The 24,164-nt window shown below is 43.6% G+C and overlaps 1 protein-coding gene across 3 annotated transcripts in view; it reads left to right on the forward strand.

The window, feature by feature from the left end:
* LOC114853252 (uncharacterized) overlaps positions 1 to 24,164 on the forward strand; it is an 89,871-nt gene that overhangs the window by 2,947 nt on the left and 62,760 nt on the right. For all 3 annotated transcript variants that reach the window (XM_055508044.1, XM_029146408.3, XM_029146407.3), the window contains exon 3: positions 3,595 to 3,739. In XM_055508044.1, coding sequence (XP_055364019.1) covers positions 3,595 to 3,739 — 145 coding nt within the window. The remainder of the gene's footprint in view (positions 1 to 3,594; positions 3,740 to 24,164) is intronic.

Raw genomic sequence — 24,164 nt, forward strand, 5'->3', positions numbered from 1 at the left:
TGTGCCATCAACTCTGCAGAGTCATCTGTAATATCTGTGCTTTCATCAACTGCAAATGAAAATGCAATACATGACTTTATGTTCTGCTTCAATTGTCTGTTCAAATCCACTGAAAGATTGGAATCCTTTCTTGACAGGCTTATATTTGCAAAAGCCTGGTGCTTTTCAGGGCGCACAATCTTTATCATTATTTTTTTTCAAAGTCACCCTCACTAAATGGTTTTAAAGCCACTGCAATTTTATTAGCAATGTGGTAGCTAGCTTTCACAGCATAGTCACTGATGCCTCTGCTGAGAGTCAGACCCGCCAACAGTTCATTCACCTTCTGTCCTCTCTGCTGTCCTTGAAAGTTGTCGTACAGTATTTGTCAGCATGAAGACTTGCATAGTGGCAATGAAGGTTATATTCTTCCAGCACTGCAACATGCTGTGAACTTTCCCATTCACTTCCGTGAAAAGATAGGACGATGACCATTTTTCTTGGAACACTCTGCGTCCACTTTTCCTTGAGATATAAGTATTGTTCTGACATACAGTTTGCTTTCTTAACACAATTGCTACGCAATTGGAACAGCAGTTTATTTTATTGAAAAGTTGCAGCTCATTGTTATACTTTACAAGATCATCTTGTGAAATATTCCTGTGGGAGAATCAAATGTTGCAATTAAATCTGAGCCATTTTCCTACCAAACCCTGAATAATAATAATAGTGTTAAATATAAAATCTCTCATTAATAAAAGCAACTTTTCTTTTATCAGTCTTAAAACTCTGAGCAAGACACAGATTGGTTGACTTATGGCGTCCTGTCATAGAGTTAGGACAATTACAAACGAACGACAACTGCTGTAAGGCGAATTCCTATGATTATTTTTACATAAAATCTACGACCACTGGAAAATGTGTATTATTAAGTTATGGCAGTTAAAACCTAAATAAGCGTCTGTAGTCACAGATGGACTGCGCTCTATGTCTTTACGAGGCCATACACATCCAAATGATATTATTATTAAATATAATATTATTAATTTTATTAATTAAACAGTGACCCATTACCACAGAATTATGTAAAGCCAGTATATTGCATCAGATGTTAGAGCGGTATGTGTATAAATATGCTTATGAGATGTGGTGTGTCAAGATTAAAAAAAGCATATGGCTTGAAAGGGCTGGGCTGAAGGACAGCACAGAGGCACTCATCCTGGCTGCACAGAAAAAGACCCTGAGCACCAGAGCCATAGAAGCCCAGATCTACAACACCAGACAAGACCCAAAGTGTAGACTGTGCAAAGAGGCCCCTGAGACAATCCAGCACATAACTGCAGGTTGTAAGATGCTGGCGGCGAAAGCATACATGGAACCCCATAACCAAGTGGCTGGCATAGTATACAGGAACATCTGCGCAGTATGAACTCGAAACCCCAAGGTCAAAGTGGGAAACACTATATATATATATATATATATATATATATATATCAGAATAGAGTGTTATTTATATATTTATATATATATATTTATATATATATATAAATAAATGAAGGCCCTTAGAGTTCTGTTGATGTTGTACAGCTCCAAGCATTCAGTTATCCATGTGTGTGGCATTGAGTCATAGGCTTTCTTGTAGTCGATCCAGGCTGTGCACAGGTTGGTGTGTCGCACTCTGCAGTCTTGGGCAATTGTTCTGTCTACCAGGAGTTGGTGTTTGGCTCCTCTAGTATCCTTACCAATGCCCTTCGGTGCTTCGCTCAGGTATTGACCCATGTGCCCACTTATCTTAGCCGCGATGATGCCTCACATGAGCTTCCATGTAGTGGAGAGGCAGGTTATTGGCCGGTAGTTGGATGGGACTGTACCCTTTGAGGGATCCTTCATTATCAGGATCGTTCGCCGTTCGGTTAGCCACCTCTCTGGGCCTCTGTCATTTGGCTCATTTCCCTCCGAGCTGCCTTGATTTTTGCCTCCAACCTTCGTTTCCATGGTGGGTATTGTTTCTCATGGCTCCCATGGTTGCTCTTATAGCCAAGCACCTCTAGGATCACTGATGCTGAGGCGTATATCAGCTCATTGGTTTCTGTGATTGTTGTGGTAGGGATCACTCTCAATGCTGCATTCACATCTTCCATGAGACTTTCTGATGGTACTTCACTTATCCGTTGTAGTTGGCTTCGGGGTTGCCTGTTCAATCTCGCCATGATCTTATCTTTCAGGTCAGTTGCTGCCTCGCTCAGAGTATCTGTGCTTATTGGGGCTTCGTACCTAATTTCCGGTTGGGGAGACGGTGAAACCTCCCTTCTGACCTGGCGTCCTGACTCCCCCTTGCCGTAGCAGTTGTGTTGTATCTCGTGAATCTCAAGTTGCGATAGCAGTTGCCGTTTGTGGATGTTGGAACACTGCTGCACACACTGCTTCGCAGTCAGCCTTGAATGTGGGTTTCTCCGTTCCCATTCGCCGCACATTCTTTGCATGTAACCCCTCTGACTAGGGTTACTAGAGTAGTAGCATTCCAACAGAGCCTTGTTCTCGCATCTCAGCCATTTCTTTCTTGTTCCACTTCTCGCCAAGGTGCTCTGGTTCCCCAGCACCTGACGCAGACCTTGTTAGACCGGGCGACGTCTGAGCTGGTATGTCATGTGGTTCATTGTCTCTCATCATGTGAGGTAGGCGGTAGCTTGAAGGGTCTTGCCGAAGGACCCACACTGGATGCGCCCTAACGGGGATTTGAACCGGGAACTCCCCGAATGCAAATCTATCTATCTATCTATCTATCTATCTATCTATCTATCTATCTATCTATCTATCTATCTATCTATCTATCTATCTATCTATCTATCTATCTATCTATCTATCTATCTATCTCTCTCTATCTCTCTCTATCTCTCTCTATCTCTCTCTATCTATCTCTCTATCTCTCTATCTCTCTCTATCTCTCTCTATCTCTCTATCTCTCTCTATCTCTCTCTCTATCTATCTCTCTATCTCTCTCTCTATCTCTCTCTCTATCTCTCTAGATATAGATATAGATATAGATAATGTGTGTGTGTGTGTTTCCCAAAAGTTTGGGGTCACCCAGACAATTTTGTGTTTTCCATTGAAAGTCACACTTTATACCCCCAAGAGTTGTAAAATGAATGAAAAATATAGTCTCATTGAAAAGGTTAAAAATAATGATTTTTATTTAAAATTAAAAAATATTTAATCCTCAAACTTTGCTCTCGTCAAAGAATCCTCCATATGCAGCAATTACAGCATTGCAGGCCTTTGGCATTCAGGATGTTAATTTGTTGAGGTAATCTGGTTATCTGGGCCTTCTGACGCAATGAGCAGACACATTGTACCATTGCTACACTGCAGTGACACTTGCTGGAAATGGGCTTCACACCTAAGTAAATATTACAGCAAAAGTCAGACATTTGCAGCTAGAATAGTCATTTACCACGTGATGTACAGTGAACAGTGTAATTCTGAATCGTTCATTGCAAAAGAAAGCGCCTTTCTGTCAAAAATAAGGACATTTCTATGTGACCCCATACTTTTGAACAGTAGTGTATACATAGTAATGAAGAGTCCTCTGTGCCAATTTTTCTTTGTTTCTGACAGGATTGGCCGTCTGTTTGTTGGAACAGAGCCCATAGTATTAGACCATCTAAAGCAGCACTACTTCATTGATCGAGATGGCCACATGTTTCGCTACATACTCAACTTTCTCCGGACCTCAAAACTGCTCATTCCTGATGACTTCAAAGTAAGTGTCTGTCTACAGCTTTGGTTTTGCCACTATTTCTAACTGCAGCGTGCCTGAAAAGTTCATAGGGGATACTGTTAATCTATACTTTATACTATATAAGTGGGCCTGCAGCTCTGTTGATGGTTAGTAGGGCTGGTAGGTCAATACTTCTCACACAGTCTTACCCTGTCATTTGGGTGACAGTGAAGCCGACCGCTACATAAGCGTTGTCATATTTCCTCGTCTTATCTTTCGAGAGACTTAAGATTGTCTCATTATCTCCGTCTTTTTCCGCCTTTCTTTTTATCCCAGTTAAATACTTTTTTGTGGTTTGTTATCTGCACTTCATATCTCCTGCTCTGTTGTTCAACTTGTTCAGTACTAAAAACTACTTGCAACAAAAAATATATTTCCCGGGGTCACACATGCCCCCCTGGCATAGCCCACTATTTGAGAAACATTGATTTAACCCATCCCCTGGGGAAGCAGTGGAAAGCTGTGTGCTGCACCTAGGGAGCTAGCTTGAAATGTCTTGCTCAAGGCCACACTTGGCGCCAGAGGTGGGGGATCAAACTGTGGACCTTCTGCTTTCCAGGCCATAGAGCACCTATGAAACGTCTCAGAAGAACTTTTGCCTTGGGCTCACAGATTACAACTACTGCTTCCTGGTTTCCTCTGTACCTGCCCCAGCAAAGGTTGGGCTGAGAGAGAGAGAGCTGAGAGAGCCTGCTGGAGCGCACCTGCTTAGTCCATCAATGTTTTCCTTGCATACCTGTACGGCACTAATATTCAAGACAGGAAGTACTTGCATGCACAGTCTGATATTTGTGGTTACTTGTGTGGGCCAGAGTTAAGGCTAATGTGCAGGCTAACAAGCTAAGACAATAAACGTTTAAATACATTACTTATTTAGTGCTCATTTCAACATTTTGTCCCAGTTGTTTTTTTCTGGTTTGTCTTTGGTATCCTGAAGCTAGGACTGGGACTGCTGCTTTGTGTACAAGCAACACAAAACTAATGGTCCCCAACGCAGGTTCTCCTGTCAGCAGTAGAATCCACAACTTCATCTCAGAGGAATCAGCAGCAGTGAAGCCGATATTGCCTACAAAATAAAGTAGTAACTAGCCAGCCAGAGCTAATATACAAGTTAGTGTTACCAACATAAGCTAACGCTACTTCCAATAGTCTAAAACACCATAAAACGCCATAAACAGCAGCACGTAACTTTATTTAAACTTCAACACACGCAAGTTAAAATAATAAAAGGTTGAATATATTACTGATATTCGATATTGATATTGCGTCTGCTATTTTTTCTTCACATACATATTCTGTTTTGTATATTACTGTCACAACTTGCAACCATCAGGCTCTCACACTCCTATTTCTTATTATATTCTTATTATTGGGAGAGCTGGCAACAGCTCTCACACTATTGATATCTTTGCTCTTGCTTCCAGCATTCACTGTTTAGTAGTATTATTTTTCTTCGCTTGTCGGCTAGTCCTGCATACTTCAAACTAAAGCAACCATTCAAATAGCAAAATATTCAGCTTTTAAAGGAAACGCGGGCTATTATTTTTCATATTCATATCTTTTATGTTTTTTGAAATATTAAGCCTTTTTCAACTTTTTATGCCCCATTGAAATGAATGGAAAAAACGTTTCAAATTCTCTTCAGCTTTATCTTCTTTCATCTTTAACTACTTAAACATACTTTAAGCTACAGACACCATTTAAACTACAAAACAATCTTCAATTATTCAACTATTAATGTTGTGTTGTTTAGCTTTTTAATATCTTTAACAGTGTCTGAGTTATAGACAGTCAGACAAACATACAGACAGACAGACAGATAGATTACCTTTATTGTCCCACGATAGGGAAAGTACCATATTGCAATTCAATTAATTTTATTTATATAGCACCAAATCACAACAAAGTTATCTTAAGGCACTTTACAAGGTAAGGTTAAGACCTTACACAACTAAACCTAACAAATTCTACATACTGCAAGCCTTTAATTGTAATAATTACAATCTAACCGCATCAGTGGAGAGGAAAACCTCCCTCTCTAATGAGGAAGAAACCTCTAGCAGAACCAGGCTGAATGTGGGCAGCCAACTGCCTTGACCAGTTGGGGTGAGGGGACAGACAGACAGAGAAAAGCACAACAAGAACAAACAAGCAACAACAGATCATAGGCAGGATGGTTCGACCAGGGACTGGATACAGGCAGGATGGTTCGATCCACAGCTAGCCATCACAGACACAGCTCTGAGTCCAGTGATACCTGTAGGTGAGGACAGAATTGGAGAAAGGGAGGGGAGAGCACAACTTCTGGAAAGAAACGGACAAGGTTAGTTAAACATAGAACAATCCCCAATTTATGTCTATTGCAGCTTAACTAAGAGATGTTCCTGTGCCTGTGGTGGAAATTTTCCATAAAGAAGCAGATGAGAGAGTTGTCCTTTTGTGCGATTTATTGAAATAATAAAGAAAATAAAAATAATGGGGAAAGCAAATTAAAAGCATGGATTTTGATCGAGCACATCAATAAACCAAAAACCAGCTGGGGAGATCAGTGCACACACCACGAAGGTGTGATGCAAAGAACCCACGATCCTCAAGTTGTCTCTGCCTTTTAACCCCTTTCTCTGGCTCTGGTGGAATGTCTCTCTGCAGCAATGGAATTGTTTGTGCCACTTCATCTTGCTGTGAGTGAGAATGTTTGCTTTCTCACTTTTGCATCGTCATGTCTTGTTATCCAAAGGAAGGAACACCGAGCTTCCAAGACAAGATACATTCGCTTTACCAGCCTTGGGTCTGGTGGGGAGTCAGATAGGAAGGAGCCAGAGTCCGGGTGTAAAAGACAAACATATATCATAAATTATTAGTCAGTCAAATGGAACATCAGATGTTTAGACTTGATGTACGTCAAGGCACAAGAGATTAGTTGTTTGTGTAAGAATGTTCAGTATTGCACCTAACCAGCACATGACAAGTGTGTTGGATAAGAAACAGCACTAAGGTAAAATTTTTCCATTACAGTGCCTAACAATCATTGCCGGTTACCTGAACCATCTCAAACTTTATCAAAAAGGAAGTTATTAAGTCTGATCTTCAAGGTAGAGAATGTGTCAGCTTCTCAAACCTGAAGACGGAGCTGGTTCCACAGGAGAGCTTGGTAGCTAAAAGCTCTGCCTCCCGTTCTACATTTAAAGACTCTAGGAACCACAAGTAGCCCAGCGCTCTGAGAACGAAGTGTTCTGCTGGGAGCATAAGGAACTATGAGGTCTTTAAGTTAAGAATGGGCTTTATCATTAAGTGCTTTGTTGGTGAATAGGAGAATTTTAAATTCTATCCTACATTTTACAGGCAGCCAGTGGAGAGAGATCTGCAGCATTGAATTAGCTGTAGGCTTTTTAAGGAGCTGTTAGGACATCCTATGAGTAAGGAGTGTCACAACCCGGCTCTTAAGCAGGACAAATAGAAAAGGTCCACACATGATAGTTTATTTAAACACAAGACAAAACAAACAAAGAAAACTTAACCACAAGTAAATCAGTAATATCAGTAACGAAAGGTGTCCAGGAATGTGTGTATAGAGGTAAATCAAACCAAACCATAACAAGAAGCAACACAAACCCAACTGCAAACCATGTTCCCTGGGGAAGAGAGTCAAAATGGCTTAATCCAGCAATTGTAATAGCGGGAGGAGGAGCCAAAGCAGCAAATGACCTGATAGAAAGACCCAAGGCCTGCCCACACAAAACAGCCCACGCAGGACACAAGACGGCCCAGGCTGTCACAAGCGTTACAGTAGTCCAGCCTAGAGGTATCAAATGCATGGATCAGTGTCTCTGCATTGCTCTAAGAGAGGATGCTTCTAATTCTAGCTATATTTCTAAGATGAAAGTAGGCGGGTCTGGAGATTTGTTTTTATATACGATGTAAAACAGAGATCCTGGTTAAAGATGACACCAAGGTACTGTACCTTACAGTAGAATCTGAAGCTAATGTTATGTAATGCAAAGTAACTATGTGACTTAACAATGTCTCTATGTGATTTTTCAGGGCCAATAATAAGAACCTCGATTTTATCGGAATTTAGTTGAATTAAGTTTTTGGACATCCAGGATTTGATGTGTTTTAAACAACTTTGAATTTTGACTAGTTGATCTGTTTCATTTGGTTTCAAAGACATATATAGCTGAGTATCATCTGCATAACAATGACAATTTATAGAATGCTTCCTAATCATATCACCTAGAGGAGACATGTACAGGCTGAACAGAATTGGACCAAGCACAGAACCCTGTGGTACTTCATAGCTAATCCTTGTGCATGTGGATTTGTCATTGAACAAAGTGGAATCTGTTCAACAAATAGAAATTAAACTATCCTAGTTCTGTTCCTTTAATTACGATGCTATGGTCTAGTCTCTGTAATAGAATGTTGTGATCAATTGTATCAAATGCAGCACTAAGATCGAACAGGACAAGGACAGAGACCAGACCATTGTCTGAAGCTATTAGAAGATCATTAGTAACTCTAACCAGAGCTGTTTCTGTGCTGATGATGATGATTTAAAGATGATGTTTTCTAAATGACTGAAAATCTTCGTAGAGGTTATTCCTACTCAGGTGGTCAGATAATTGTTTAGCTATGATTCAAGAATCCTAGAGATAAATGGTAAATTTAAAATTGGGCTATAGTTGGCTAGTTCTCCAGGGTCCGAAGTAGGTTTTTTAAATAAAGGTTTGACCACAGCCACCTTAAAAGCCTGTGGTACATAGCCTTTTTGGGAAGAAATTCTGGTTCGTCTGTGTCAGTCGATATGCTGCTTTCTCCCTCCTTCTCTATCGCAGGCGCTGCCATACTTCCTCCACGCTCCATCTCGCGCTTCTGCTACACGTGCGTGCAACTCGAGGGAAAACAACGGCACTGCGCATGCGCGTGACGTCAAAATGTTATCGCGGTATCTGAATTTCATATTGTCCCCCAAAATTTTACCGGTATTACCGTGAAAGGTATAATATCGCCCAGCCCTAATCTACATTAATGTTAAAGTCTGCCACTACAATGACTTTATGACAAGAACTAAGTAAGATAATAATTCTTATATAATAAATCTACTCCTCCGCCTCTACATTTACTTGGAACATGATAGTTGATGTGACTCTTTGGCGTTGAGTCATATAAACTAACATATTCATCCTGCTGCAGCCAGGTTTCAGTGAGACAGGACATATCTATGTGTTGGTCACTTATCAAGTCATTTATTAACAAGGATTTAAATGAGAGAGATCTGAGATTTAATAAACCACACTTTATTAACCTACTGTCACTTTGTTCTGTAAGAGGAGCCATTTTGATGTTTATTAAATTCTATAACCAGCGGTGGAGCGTTGACAGCCAGCTATACATGTCATCGCTGGTCACATTGGGGAGGGTTCCAGAGAAAACTGCGGAGTCCGACCTTGTTTTGATAAACGAACACACCGACTCAATGTTAGTTTTAGTGACTTCCGATTGGCGTAACCGGGCGTCATTAGCTCCTGCGTGTATTACGATCTTAGCGTACTTACGTTTATCCTTAGACAGGAGCTTAAGATAAGACTCGATGTCACCCGCTCTGGCCCCAGGCAAACACTTAACTATGACCGCTGGATTCTCTAACTTCACGTTTAGGACTATGGAGTCACCAGTGATCAGAGTGGGTTTCTCAGCCGGTGTGTCGCTGAGTGGGGAAAATCAGTTTGAAACGTGAAGTGGTTGGTGGTGAACCGTGGGCACCTGCCTAAAGCTACGTTTCTTACGAGCTGTAACCCACTCATGACCCAGCTGCCTGGGGCCTGCAGAGGGACTAGTAGCAGCTAAGCTAGGAGGCTCCGCACCGGCTAAAGGGGTCTGGATAGCTGGCCTGTTTTCTCAGGTGAGAAGCCGAGATGCTAAGTCAACAACTAAGTCAGCCAATCCAATCCCAGTCAGCCCAACAGCACCAAGACATGTAGTACAGAAGAAACAAATACACAATAATTACAAGAAATGAGAACATGCAACAATGAGGTAAGGTGACTGCAGCAGACAAAGTGACTAAGATATTAAATTAACTGGTGCAATTGCCCTGGAGATGTAGTATGTGTGGCAGTGTGGTGGAAATGTGCACCATGTTATAATTGTTCATTGAGAAGTCTGACAGCAGCAAGAAGGAAAGACCTGCGGAATCTCTACTTCCCACAGCGAGGGTGGATCAGTCTGTCACTGAATCTGCTCTCCAGGGCAGACAGTGTGTCCTGCAGTGGGTGAGACTCATGGTCCAGCATAGATTTGAATTTTGCCAGAACCCTTTTGTTTCCCACCTCCCTCACTGACTCCAGAGTGCAGCCCAGGACAGAGCTGGACTTCTTAATGACCTTATCCAGCTTCTTCCGCTCCCTCTCTGTGATGGTGCTGCTCCAGCAGACCACACCGTACAGGATGGCTGATGACAACACAGAGTCATAGAAAGTCCTCAGGAGTGGCCCCTTTACTCCAAACGACCTCAATCTCCTTAGGAGATCTGGCCCTTCCTGTACAGTGCGTCTGTGTTGTTAGTTTAGTCCAGCTTGTTCTTTAGGTGAACACCCAGGTACTTATAACAGTCCACTTACTGGATGTTTAATCCCTGGATGTTGATTGGAGGGGGGGGGGGGGTAGACTGACATCTGCCGAAGTCCATCACCATCTCCTTGGTCTTCCCTGCATTGATTTGAAGGTGGTTCTGCTGACACCAGTTAACAAAGTTCTGTGTCAGTTCTCTAAACTCTACATCATTATTGTCAGTGATAGGTCCGACAATTGCAGAGTCATCTGAGAACTTCTGCAGAACACAGCCAGATGAATTGTGTCTGAAGTGTAGAGAATGAAGAGGAAGGGTGCCAGGACAGTGCCCATGGGGCCCCTACACTGCAGGTCCAGATATCAGATACATAGTCCTGAGCTCTCACAAACTGGAGACGGTTTGTGTGGTAGTCCAGTATCCACTCTGCCAGATGATCTTCCGCACCAGCTGACTCCGATTTGTCCCTCAAGAGAGCCGGCTGTATAGTATTAAAGGCACCAGAGAAGTCAAAAAACAGGATACTCACAGTGCTGCTGGGCTTCTCCAGGTGGGCCAGGAAATGACGGAGCAGGAAGATGATGATGTCCTCTACTCCGATGCCAGACTTGTAGGCAAACTGCAGCTGATCCATTGCGGAGCTCGCCATGGGGCGCAGTTGATGCAGAACCAGTCTCTCCAGTTTCTTCATCAGGTGTAATGTCAGAGCCACTGGTTTGAAGCTGTTGAGGTCTTTAGTGTGCATTTTCTTGGGCACTGGTAACACACAGGAAGTTTTCCAGAGCTGTGGTACCACCCTCAGCTTGAGGCTCAGATTGAAGACATGCTCCATAACCCCACACAGTTCATCTGCACAGGACTTAAGGAGCCTGGGGCTGATGCCAACTGGCCCACCTGCTTTCCTCATTTTTGTCCTCCTCAGCTTACGTCTCACCTGAGCTGCTGTGAAGGACAGAGAGAGGTGGGGGTGGGGGCTTTCATGGAGCTGTGAAGTGGTGGGGTGAAGTAATGGGTCAGAGGTTTGAAGGGCGAAGGGAGTGGGGTAATTGGGAGAGAGGATGTGGCAGGCTAGTGGAAGGAGAGCGTGACTGATCAAACCTACAGAAATGCAGATTTAGGTCATTTGCCCACTGTCTGTTCCCCTCTGTTTGAGTGTGGGGTGCTTTGAAGCCTGAAACAGTCTTTAGGCTCCACCACACCCCACTGACATTCTGCTGGGTACAGTAATTTCAAAACAGAAGTTAATATAGTCCATGGTGCAGTCTGTGAATGCATTGATGTCCTCCCCATGTGGATCACAGAGCTCAGTCCACACAGTGGTATTAAAGCAGTCTCTCGGAGCAGACTCACACTTACAGATGGAGTGGCAAATTTTCACTGGCTCGCTACTGCTGGATTTCATGCTGATCTGGAAGCTTACACTTAAAAAGAAAATTCTTCATGGACCCATAACTTTAAAGGTTCCGCTCAAATCAAGGCTTGTTAACACAATGCTGTATGAAGGAATTTAGTGTTTGTCCACAGTAAGTCACCCTCAGAGGACCAAAAGCCTAGTGGTTAAGGGACAGAAGCTCCCAGCTAGAGATGTTTGCCTCTGGTGTCTTTTGTTTACCACACAAATTCAAGTGACACAAAATACAGGTATCTGTGCACCCCAATTTCTGTTGACAAGGCGAGAAAGATCAGACAAGGCAAAGCGCATCAGTGCCTCAAGAATGGACAGACGTTGGGCCTGGTTGTATGGCAGGAAGTTAGCATCATCATCCACCATATACAGTAATAAAAGGACATTTGAATACACATATGTGTTACCAGAGTTATGCCAGCAGTTCTGTGTCATTTCAAGCACCTTTTTACTGCCAAATGTCACCACAGTCGGCTGACTGTGACGGCTCAATAATTATCAAGTTAACTCACAGACTTTTCTTTAAGTAGAAGCATGGCCAAAAGTGCAGGAACCTTCAGTCTGAGTAAAGTTAGGCATTATCCACCGTTTACAATAGGCTTCAAAAAAAAAAAAATAATAATAATAATAAGAAGAAGAAGCAGGGATGTACCTTAGGCTAACACATTCATAACTAAACAATTTTTGTACTGTGGTTTACCTTGGAGATTAATACTAATACCAATAATAGTGCTAAGGTATGTGCACATACTAATACAAACATATACATACAATATACATACACAAATTCCATATTCACACATTATTGATATTGGTAGTGATAAGTATCATTAATACTTACAGTTGGATTTGGAAAGTGTCCCACTACAAGGTTAGTAAGGCTGTAGCTTAACATTATTCACCCAAAGGATGAGGCAGACGTTGGTGCATGAACAATGCCACTTGTGGAAGCCAGGGTGATGTGAGGGGCTCGGCCACTACGCCCATCCAGCAAGCAGAGGAAGGAATCCCAGCAGCCAGGGAGCCCACACACCTTCAGTTTCCAGGAGGGCAGGTGTTGCGACCCAAGCCGCCCCACCAGAGCCCCCCAGGCAGAGCTGCAGCAGCCACAGAAGAGACAGCACCCGAGGCCCAGAGTGGGCCACCGGGGGGTCAACGCTGTCCGCCCATTGAGAACCAGGGGCAAACACCTCCCCCCGGCGGGAGGGTCGGCCTGAAAAGAGTAGAGCCCGAGGACCCCACGGTCCGTAGGGAGCCGCCAGAAGATGCCCCCGCGCGCAGAGTGGGGCCCGCCCCCAGTCCACCACCCCCACACGAGCGGAGCGGGGCCTACCCCATCGGCCCGACCTCATCCCCTGGCGCCACCGCGGCCTGCAGCACAAGGCCAGCAATTGGTGGGGTCAGCAGAAAAGAGACCACCCAGGCAGACGATCATCGTACCCCGGGCGAAAAACCGGACCCCCCACACTTCAACCGCACCACACGCGTACCAACTCACACAAACACAGACGCATACACCCACCCACATGTGCAACACACATCATCACATCAACACATACAAACACCATAGACTCTCTCACAACAAACTAGTCAATCATACGTGAACCAATGCACTCTCAGATACATTCTCGCACCCACACCATTCGCTTGATCACATTCTTGGGGAGGGTAGGTCTCCGGCCTGCCGTCCATGTGGCCCCAGGCAGGGACCGCAGCTCCTCCCGAGCCCCGACCAACCCCCCCAACCCGGGGGAGGCAGAGGGCAGCAGAAAAAGGTACCCCAGAACCCTGCAACCCAGCTTAGACGTGAGTGTGTGGAACTAAAGTGCACCGAAGGTGGGTGACACCTCCAGGAGCACAACCGCTGGCTGACGGTGTGTCCCCCGGACAGTGCCCCCCCCTCGCACTAAATGTCTTTTTGCAGTTAAAACTGGGTGGTGATCTCTCCAAATGCTCTTTTTTTTAAATATAAAACAGCTCCCGAAGCAGGCAGACTGACACACACTACATCCAAATGATTATGGCCTAATATATAAAATGAGAAGAATTTAATTAGGTACATTTGTAAAGTCCAATCCAACCTAATACACCCAGTAACTGATAAACCTCCAGAAGGGAGTTTGGCAGCTGTGGCAGCGTGAGCTGCCGATGCTTATCTATGATTAAAAAAGGTAAGTACAACATTTAATTCTGACATGAAGTCAACTTTTCAAGTTTTCTCAACTTTTTTGGTGACTATTTAGACAGACTATTGTCTGTGTGTCTGTCTGCCCTAGCAAACAGTGTAGAACTGACATTATCAGATCTATGTCCTGTTCTCAGAACTGTGCCTATACTCAGGCCTTAGGTGGATGATGTTGTGTTCAACTCTCCCCAGAGAATTCACCAGAGATGAGGAAGAGGGCCTGTAGGTGCTTTGTCTGCAGAATGCTGGTGGTAGCGAGCAGCGTGTCACAGGCCGTGTCTGCATTAGCAGAGGTGGGCATGTACGCCACTATCACGATGATGTGCGTAAACTCTTAGCAGTTAGCATGCGGCCACAACATCTGCCACAAAAGTTCAATGTCTCTCCTTAACAGCACAGTGTCCAGGTTTGCACCCTGGCTGAACACAGCCAGGGCTCCTCCTTTTCTCTTTTCACTGTCCGCTGTTTTGTACGGGCGCAGGTAACAGTTATCCAGAGCAACAGCTGAATCAGGGATGTGAGGGGTTATAGGTTTAAGTGTGTATATATAAGTGAAATTATTTTTGGAGTGACAAGCCTGTTAAGCTCTGTTGGAAATTAGCTTCACTACAGCTAATTGAGCTGCTCTGTGGAGGATCCTGCATTTGGAGCACAGTCTCCATGACAATGGCATAGCTGCAGTAGATCAGTGATTGAGCTCAGTTGACTGACAAGTCAAACTTCTAATGCTCAGGTCCACAGTATGGAGCTAAACTGGTGTCATATGTCTCATACGCGAAATTAAATGATTAAAGTATATGCAAAGTTTCCTAATTAAAATTTCCAATCATATTTTCAGCTTCAGTTCAGTTTTTGAGTCTTAATTTTTCACTTCTTCTTTTCTCAGTTACAGTTTTTTTTTCCAGGTTCAACTCTTTTTTTCAGGTTCAGTTCTTTTTTTCAGTTTCAGTCTTTTGGCACCACTTAGCGTGGTGTTGGGGGGAGCTAATGCGGAGGACCTATCAAAACGTCTTATGGACATGTTGCCTTTAGGAGCTGTGGGAACAAGTTTTAAACTGCCTACCTACTGTTTGATGTGACTGTTAAATACTTTTTATACAGTAATGCTTCTGTCCGGCTGTGGCTGGGGGTAGACAGCTGTAGCTGCTCCCACAGAAGAACCCAGACGTTAACCAGCATGTGTCATCATCGGCTACAGCCTGACAGCCAAAGCCAGACAGAAGCGCTCTGATGCAGGACTCGAGGCCAGAGACATCCCGGCTGTCATCTCAGTGTTGTAGCGCATTACAGCTGAGCAGATATTAGTTACAGGAGCTCTCCCCGTGCTGCGTTCCATACATTTGTGAAAATACGAAAGTACCAAGTTGCAAAACCATGGCACCATAAGCACGCTAGCTGGAGTATCATTGACCTTTAGGCAGTTTTTTTATAACGATGGGACGTTTCAAAGATGTTTAAAAATATGCTCGTCTTTAATGCCCATTTTGTCCAAAGTGAACACTTTTTAAGTTTAAAACTTGCAATCATAAATCTCCCACTTCACTGGGCTGCTACAATATGTTAACATTACTAAGCATTTCTCTCTATCAGGAGAAAGCTCTTCAGCTATGTCCCGTTTAAGCTATTATGTCCTGTTGCTCAATGCCTTAAATCCTTGAATTTGGATTGGGGAGCCTGGGTTCCATTCCAAGTTTATGCAACATCATTATATAACTATATGTGTGTCCCAGATAAGTTGAGTTATATGATTTATCATAAATGTTTAACTATATTATAGATATTTTAAGAAATTTTCAGTGGCTGAGTGGTTAAGGAGCTGGACTTGAACCTTGGTAATTCTGGTTCAAAACCTGAGTAAAACCAGACTTTTAACAAAAAATTGAGTGGTTTAAAGGCCTGTTGTAACAGCTATATTATAAATGTTTCATTATACTAAGAAAAATAGCAATATTTCTGCTTTCAACTTTTTTTATTATGACTAGTTAATGACACTATTTTACAGTTTAGGAATTAGGCACACGCACTTTCTCCATATAATTTCAAAATAAAAGCAGCAATCCAAATCTTTAGCCTAAATAGCACTTTTTCTGCTTTTGACTGGTTAATTATGATTAATTAACTTATGACTATTTTATTACTATTTTTACAATTTATGTTTAACAATTAGCTATGGATGCTTCCTCCAATGCTCCAACTTATCTAAATTTGAAATTCAACTACTTCCTCTGCAGCGATCGTCAGCTGTTTTAAATGTTTCCACAACTTCAACAATCTATTCTTTTATTCTATTATTTTCAAAACTATTGTTTTGAGTCCAAAAGCTGAGTCCAGCTGTTTAAAACATTCAGCTAAGTTTTATCAAATTAAGCAATCCTTTTCAACTTTAGCAAATGTTGCAGGTATTCAGCTCTGTTTAAACAACTCCGAATTCTCTTCAGCCACATTAGTCTATGCTTTAAGTTTTAAGTGAAGTTATTCTTGTGATAACTGTCATGGTTCAGCTAGAACAAGCCTGTTTATGCCTGCGGTAGATAAGTGACTGAGCTCAGAAACAGATTGATTGACAAGTCAACCTCCTGATGCTCAGTGTCCATTTATCACTATATTACTATTAACTTCATTACACTGTCACTTTCTTGAGTAATTATGACTGCTTAATGAGACTATTTTAAAGTTTAGTAATTAAGCACTTCAATCATTTCAAAGTAAAAGCACCAATTCAAATATTCAGTATTAATAGCAACATTTTTGCTATAAATTGGTTAACACTCCCCAACCCACAGAGAAGTCAAGTGACTGGTTCTTGTAGGGCTTCCCACAGAAAAGTCAAGAGACTGACACACTTCAGCTAACATCCTGTGAATGGCTTTTATTGTCCATAAACGGGGCCGTTACCCCCACGGCGAGGGGTTGTTGACGCTGTGCCACTTCAAAAAAACCTGTCTTTTCTGTCACAGGCTGTGCTGTGGTCATCCGAACCACCTCTCATGAAGACATGAAAACACACATGAAGACATGAAAACACCAGTACTGTACACTCTTACTGTTGTATCAGGATCAGACAGGCACAGTTGCCTGCTTTGACCAGCACAAAATCTTGTATGTACTCCTGTGTGTTTCTGTGACAGAATGGAGGGCGCGCCCAGTTGTATTTAATGCATTTAAATGAATCTGCTCAGCCACAGAGACCTGGTTTATCACATTGACAAGCAGCACAAAATCAGTTTCTTTGGCAACAACCTCCCACACCTGGCCCTGCATAAGAGCCGAGGCGGGGGATCAAACCGCAAACCTTTGCTCTACCAACTGAGGTAACTGAGATTCCTGACCTGACTGAGCTCATTCCACCGCCACTGACACCTTCCTCTTTGTACCGCCTCTGGCCAAGGCAGGCAGCTGCGCCTGTCTGATCCTGATACAACAGTAAGATTGTACAGTACAGTAAGAAATGTGGTACTGTGTTTTCATGTCTCTGCTCAGCATGAACACCCCCTCATCGTAAATAACGTCGTCTAAGTAAGTAGAAAGTTTGAGCAGTTTGAGCGATGCTGTGAGAGAACGCGAGACTCTGCGAGAACAGCACGAGAAATTCAACAAGGCGGCGCGACACCGTTAGTAAACAACAGCGCGACAAACTATCCGCCAATTTAAATAAATAACTACCTTATTTTACGGAAAATAATCAACCACCCTACCATTCTGGATAACACCGAAGAAAGTTTCGAGTACATCGACGAGTGCTTTGAGCGTCTGGTAATGGGGAAAAAGGAGACGGCTCCCAACAAGCGTTCCCGTCCGTCTGACTCACCTGAGTCACCTGGAGCTAGCTCGGCGGATAAAAACATAACGGACATCCTGGAGTCAATCGAAAAAAAAATAACAAGTTTCGACGCACGTCTGGCGCTAGTGGAACTCCTCCACAAAGAGTTTATGGCCCTCCGCGACTCCCTGGAATTCAGCCAGCAGCAGGTGATTTCTCTCGCCACCGAGAACGAGGCCCTGAAAGGAACGGTGCAGTCCCTGACGGAGGATGTGGCTCAGCTAGCGGCCGAAAATAAAAAAATAAAAGAAGGTATCATCGATCTGCAGGCCCGCAGCATGAGGGACAACCTGGTGTTCTCGGGGATTCCAGAACAGGCGGAGGAAAACACGGAAACCACAATTAAAAACTTCATTAAACAACAGATGAAGATCCCAGCGGAAGTTGTCGACAAGATGGCGTTCCACCGTTCGCATAGACTAGGAGGAAGACGACCGGATGGCCAGCGCCCGCGACCCATCGTTGCCAAGTTTCATGACTTTAAGCAGAAGGAACTGGTTAAGAGCCGGGGCAGACAGCTGAAGGGAACCGACTACAGCGTCAACGACCAGTTCCCCAAGGAGATCCTCGACCGCCGCCGCCGACTGTTCCCCATCCGTAAGAGGTTCATGGCAGAAGGCTGCAGGGCTGTCATCAGCGTCGACAAACTGTACGTCAACGGAGAGCTCTACCGGGACCGGGAAGCAACTCCGTGGCTCTACTAGCAGGTGGTATGTAAAAACAATGGTTTAATGTATAAGGTTTGTTAAAAAAAACAATAGATGTAATGCAACTATGTGTTATAACTTTACATCCAGTATTCAAACTCGTTCTCTCGCAGATGTTTCATATAAATGTTTATTGTCATTCTAATGTCACTCACTCACTCACTTTGCAAAGCGCTCACCATACGTAATCACTCACTTTCCTTTCACTTTAATTTTCCTTCCCTTTACTCTTTTTCCTTCACCTACTTTCACTCCACACTGTTTACATCCTTCTTTTCTCTATTCGTCTCCCACGTAGTCAGCCAGTTATGTAGCCCTCCAGCAGCCACACACAAACATCTACTGCACAGGGGAATCACGTGCACATACATAGATAACACACAACTCAGAATACACAGGTACTTAAGGTTAGCCACACACCTAAAGTCTGTCACACTATATACACACAAGACTAGTGATCCACAGCAGTCAGGTAAGATATGACACCACTGAAGATTGTCACTTGGAATGTACGTGGAATCAATAAGAAGGAGAAACGATTTAAAATATTTAACCATTTGAAAACCCTACAAGCAGACATTGTTTTACTACAGGAAACTCATATTCCCAAAATTATAAATTACACTCTGGCATCAGCAGAGTTCCCACATGCTTACTTAGCCGGTTACAATTCTAAACAAAGAGGGGTCGCCATCCTGATAAATAAAAAGATTAACTTACGCATAACGATACCATTGTAGATCCAGATGGGAGATATATAATCATTAATATCTTGATAGGAAACATTGAATATTGCATAGCTAATGTGTATGGCCCTAATGCTGACGACCCCTCTTTCTTTCACAGCTTCTTCACATCACTGTCTGCTCACTCTGGTTCCAAACTTATAGTAGGAGGGGACTTTAATTTAGTATTTAACCCAGAGTTGGACAGGCTAAGCAAAGCTGTGAGCAACAGGAACTGGCAATCAGTACAGACCTTAAAACAGTACATGGATGACTTTGGTCTCTGTGACACATGGCGTTCTCTTCATCCTACATGCAGGGAATATACCTTTTTCTCGCCAGTTCACCACTCTCACTCCCGTATAGATTATATTTTAGTAAATAACTCAGTCTTACAAGATGTCTCTGACACCAATATTCACTCTATCACAATCAGTGATCATGCACCAATGTCGATTTTCGTTGATTAAGACAGCCACACCATCAACCAGGAATTGGAGGTTTAATACATCATTACTCAATGATCAAGACTTCATCAGTTATGTCAGGAGAGAATGGAAAACCTTTATAGAAATCAACGATACACCGGAAATCTCACCCTGTGTTCTTTGGGAGACTGGGAAGGCAGTTATGCGCGGTAGAATTATTTCATATTCATCACACAAGAAAAAAAAAGGACATGTTACTTGAATTAGAATTAGAGCAAAAAATAAAATCTCTAGAGATTAAATATGCAGCCTTTCCAACCAATGATGTCCTAGAAGACCTAAAGAATCTAAAGCTGAAATTAAATAATATAATTGATTGCAAAACTCAGTTTCAGATAGACCAATTACGCTGGGAGAACTTTGACCATGCTAATAAATGTGGTAAATTTCTAGCTAACCAATTAAAAAATAATAAAGAGAAACAAATCATCCATTCAATAACTAATAAGGAAGGCAACGTTACTCGTGATCCCCATGAAATAAATGATACCTTTAAAAACTTTTACCAAGAGTTATATACGTCCCAAATAGATCCACCCACCTCAGCCATAGAGGCGTTTCTGAATAAACTAGAACTGCCAAAGCTAAATGAAGAACAATCTACAACTCTAGACTCATTGTTATCTTTGGCAGAACTACATGAAGCTCTGCAGGAGATGCCCAATAAAAAAGCTCCAGGACCAGATGGATTCCCAACTGAATTTTATAAAGAGTTCTGGTCCATGCTGGCACCCAGCTTTTACAAAATGTTAGCTGAAATTAAACAACAACATTCATTACCCACAAATATGAATTCTGCCTTCATAAGCCTGCTCCAAAAACCAGGGAAAGACCCTACACTCCATCGAGTTATAGACCAATTTCACTAATAAATGTAGATCTAAAAATAGTGTGTAAAGCACTTGCTAGAAGATTAGAAAAAATCACTCCATATATAATTCACTCTGATCAAACAGGCTTCATTAAAGGTAGACAGTCAACAAACAATATGAACAGACTAATTAATTTAATTGATTATGTCACCATCCATAAACTAGAGACAGCCATCGTCTCCTTAGATGCAGAAAAAGCTTTCGATAGAGTAAACTGGAAGTTTCTTTTAGCCACTCTGCACAAATTCGGCATTGGGGAAACATTCATAGACTGGATCCAAATATTATACAACTCAGCAAACGCTGCAGTCAGAACAAACAACCAGATCTCACCAAGGTTTAATCTGCATAGAGGGACAAGACAGGGCTGCCCACTGTCCCCATCACTATTTGCAATATTTATTGAACCTCTAGCCGCAGCAATAAGACAGCATGAAGGAATTACTGGAATATCGACCAAATCAGTAAATCATAAAATAAGTTTATATGCTGACGATGTGTTACTGTTTCTCCTTGAGCCACAGACGTCTCTTCCTACAACTATCAGCCTCATAGATGAATTCTCAGGACTTTCAGAGTACTCTATTAACTGGACCAAATCTATAGTGCTACCACTTAACCTTAAGGTGACTAACATCTCCTCTACCACACTCCATTCAGGAAACATTAAATACTTGGGCATTGAATTGTCGTCTAGGCTATCAGAGCTTATTGATCTAAACTACAATCCATTATTAAAACAAATAGAAGCCAACCTCAAAAGATGGCAGTCCTTACCCATTTCACTTATGGGAAGAATTGCCACCATAAAAATGATGATCCTGCCAAAAATTAATTACATATTTTCAATGATTCCAACTCAGCCAGCCCAGGCGTGGTTTAAGACATTAGACTCCTACATCTCACAGTTTTTGTGGAAAACCAAGCCACCACGAATTAGTTTAAAAACTCTTCAAAAATCCAGACGCTGCGGCGGCCTAGAACTACCTAACTTCCACCACTATTTTCTTGCCAATAGACTGAACCATGTCCACAAATGGATAAAACCCATGCCAGCAGACTCCTCCTGGATAGACATTAAACAAACATTTTGTGGAAATATTAAAGTTGCAGATCTGCCCTTTATCAGCACCAAAATCAAACATCATAGTTGTTACCAGAACATTAGCATAAAAGCATCTCTGCAAGCCTGGTGGGAGTTTCTTAAAATTAATGGGACTTCGCTTACTCTTTGCCAAAACACACCTCTCTGGAACAATCCAGACATCATACAAAACAAAAAGGCAATACACTTTCCAACTTGGCATATCAAAGGGATAACACATCTGAAACATGTTTTCACAAGAGACAAGTTTACCTCTTTTGAAGAACTAGTGTCTCACTATGAAATCACTAGTGCCAATTTCTTAGAATACCAACAACTAAAGTCAATACTTAATGCAAAGAGTAAGAATACTGCCATCCACATGCAACCACCACCAGTAATAGAGCGATTTATTGATATATCAGGGAAAAGGACAGTATCCAAAATCTATATCTTAATTTCCAATGTAGACCAGACAGTGAGCCTTCCGATCTCTAAATGGGAAGCTGATCTCAATATCACCACTAATTACACATTCTGGAATAACATATGTTCTAATTTATTCAGAATGACAAAAAATACAAATTTACAACTAATACAATACAAAATTCTTCATAGAACTCACTATACAGGACAAAGGATGTTCCAAATGGGTCTCACAAACTCAAATATTTGCCCTCACTGTACAGATAACACAGCAGATCGATTCCTACATGCATTCTGGTCATGCTCACCTGTGCAGCAATTTTGGCAAAGAGTATGTGAACACCTGTCAACCCAGTTAAGCTGTCCAATCCCAGCAGCCCCTGCACTTTGTCTTCTAGGAGATCTAAGTGGGCTTGATCTAGAGACAAACTCATCACACACACTTCTTTCTGCCCTCTGTGTCGCAAAGAAAATCATCCTCATGAACTGGAAAACTAAAAAAAAATTAAGCATTACTCAATACCTGAACAGCTTGTTAGATTATACCACCTTAGACACATTGTCTGCTTCATCAAATCAATGACCAAAACTATACTCTGATTGATACCATTTCCAGGTAAGGATGCGTGGGGCTCGGGTGCTGCGTCATGTCTGGCACAGTGGTGGGGGGTGACTAGTGGTTGGTGGTGCCTGCCTGCCTAAGGAACCGGGACAACGGGTTGGTGGACTCAGGGCTGGCCGCAGGGGTCCCCTGCGGCGGGGGTGTGGTGGCTGCTGGGACCGGCGGCCCTGTGCCGGGGTGGGACCATTTTGAGGGTTGGCGTGTGCCTGTCTCCGGGGAGCCGGAGGCGGGCCTCCCTGCCGGTGTGCGGGGGCGGACCTGGGGGTGGAGACCTGGGTAACCTGCGTCCGGGGGACTCCCTCTGGGGGTGCCTGCCTGTGCCCAGAGGGGTGTCTCTCCCCTGGGGCGCTGCCCCTGCTCGGGTGGGGGCGCTGCCTGCCCTAGCGGTCCGACGCCCTCTGGTAACTGCTCGGGGCCTGTTGCAGGGGGGGGTTGGCGGACTACTCAGGCTAGAACCTTCATTGGGCCCTGGGCGGAGGCTGGCCCTCAATGCACAACCGCAGAGTATGTGTGTGGGTTTGAGTGTCACACTACACGGGGCGAGCATGGGCATACTTGAGCGAGAGAATGGGTAAGTGTGAAAGAAGGGTGAGGATGGCTCTGGCTGTGCTGCGTGTGGCGCCTGGGCAGTAGTACTGCGGTCCCTGGGTCTCGGCTGTCCCTTCCTGGCTGGGGGTTGTGGGGGGTGGTGGGATAGGTAGCAGAGCCAGTCGGGAACCTGGCTCTGCGGACCCTGGAGCTCTGCTTCCCAACTACATTTCTCCGCATTCATCCACTTAGGTCTGCAAGGGGCGTCCTGCTGATGGAGGGACCAGGGCTACTGGGAAGTGGTTCCGTCCCTTCCAAGTGGGATGCTCTGCAGTTTTAATTGCATTAGTCATACACACTTGTCCAGGAATCTGGGGGCTCCTTCCGGGGGGGCCAGTAGACTTCCCATTGATGGCTCTGTCTGCTGGACCCGCCGGAGAATTGGGTATCTCCCAAAGTTCCTCATACTTAGCTACATACACATACATTTAGGGCCGGGGGTGGGCTCTTTCACTGGGGCCTGGGGCTGAGGCCAGTTGTGGCCTCGGCCACTGGCCCTGATGGAGAGATCACCACCCAGTTTTAACTGCAAAAAGACATTTAGGGCGAGGGGGGGCACTGTCCGGGGGACACACCGTCAGCCAGCGGTTGTGCTCCTGGAGGTGTCACCCACCTTCAGTGCACTTTAGTTCCACACACTCACGTCCAAGCTGGGTTGCAGGGTTCTGGGGTGTCTTTTTCTACTGCCCTCTGCCTCCCCCGGGTTGGGGGGGTTGGTCGGGGCTCGGGAGGAGCTGCGGTCCCTGCCTGGGGTCACATGGACGGCAGGCCGGAGACCTACCCTCCCCACGAATGTGATCAAGCGAATGGTGTGGGTGGGAGAATGTATCTGAGAGTGCATTGGTTCACGTATGATTGACTAGTTTGTTGTGAGAGAGTCTATGGTGTGTGTGTGTGTTGATGTGATAATGTGTGTT

This window comes from Betta splendens, chromosome 4, assembly GCF_900634795.4.
Source record: "Betta splendens chromosome 4, fBetSpl5.4, whole genome shotgun sequence".
NCBI classification, from domain to species: domain Eukaryota; kingdom Metazoa; phylum Chordata; class Actinopteri; order Anabantiformes; family Osphronemidae; genus Betta; species Betta splendens.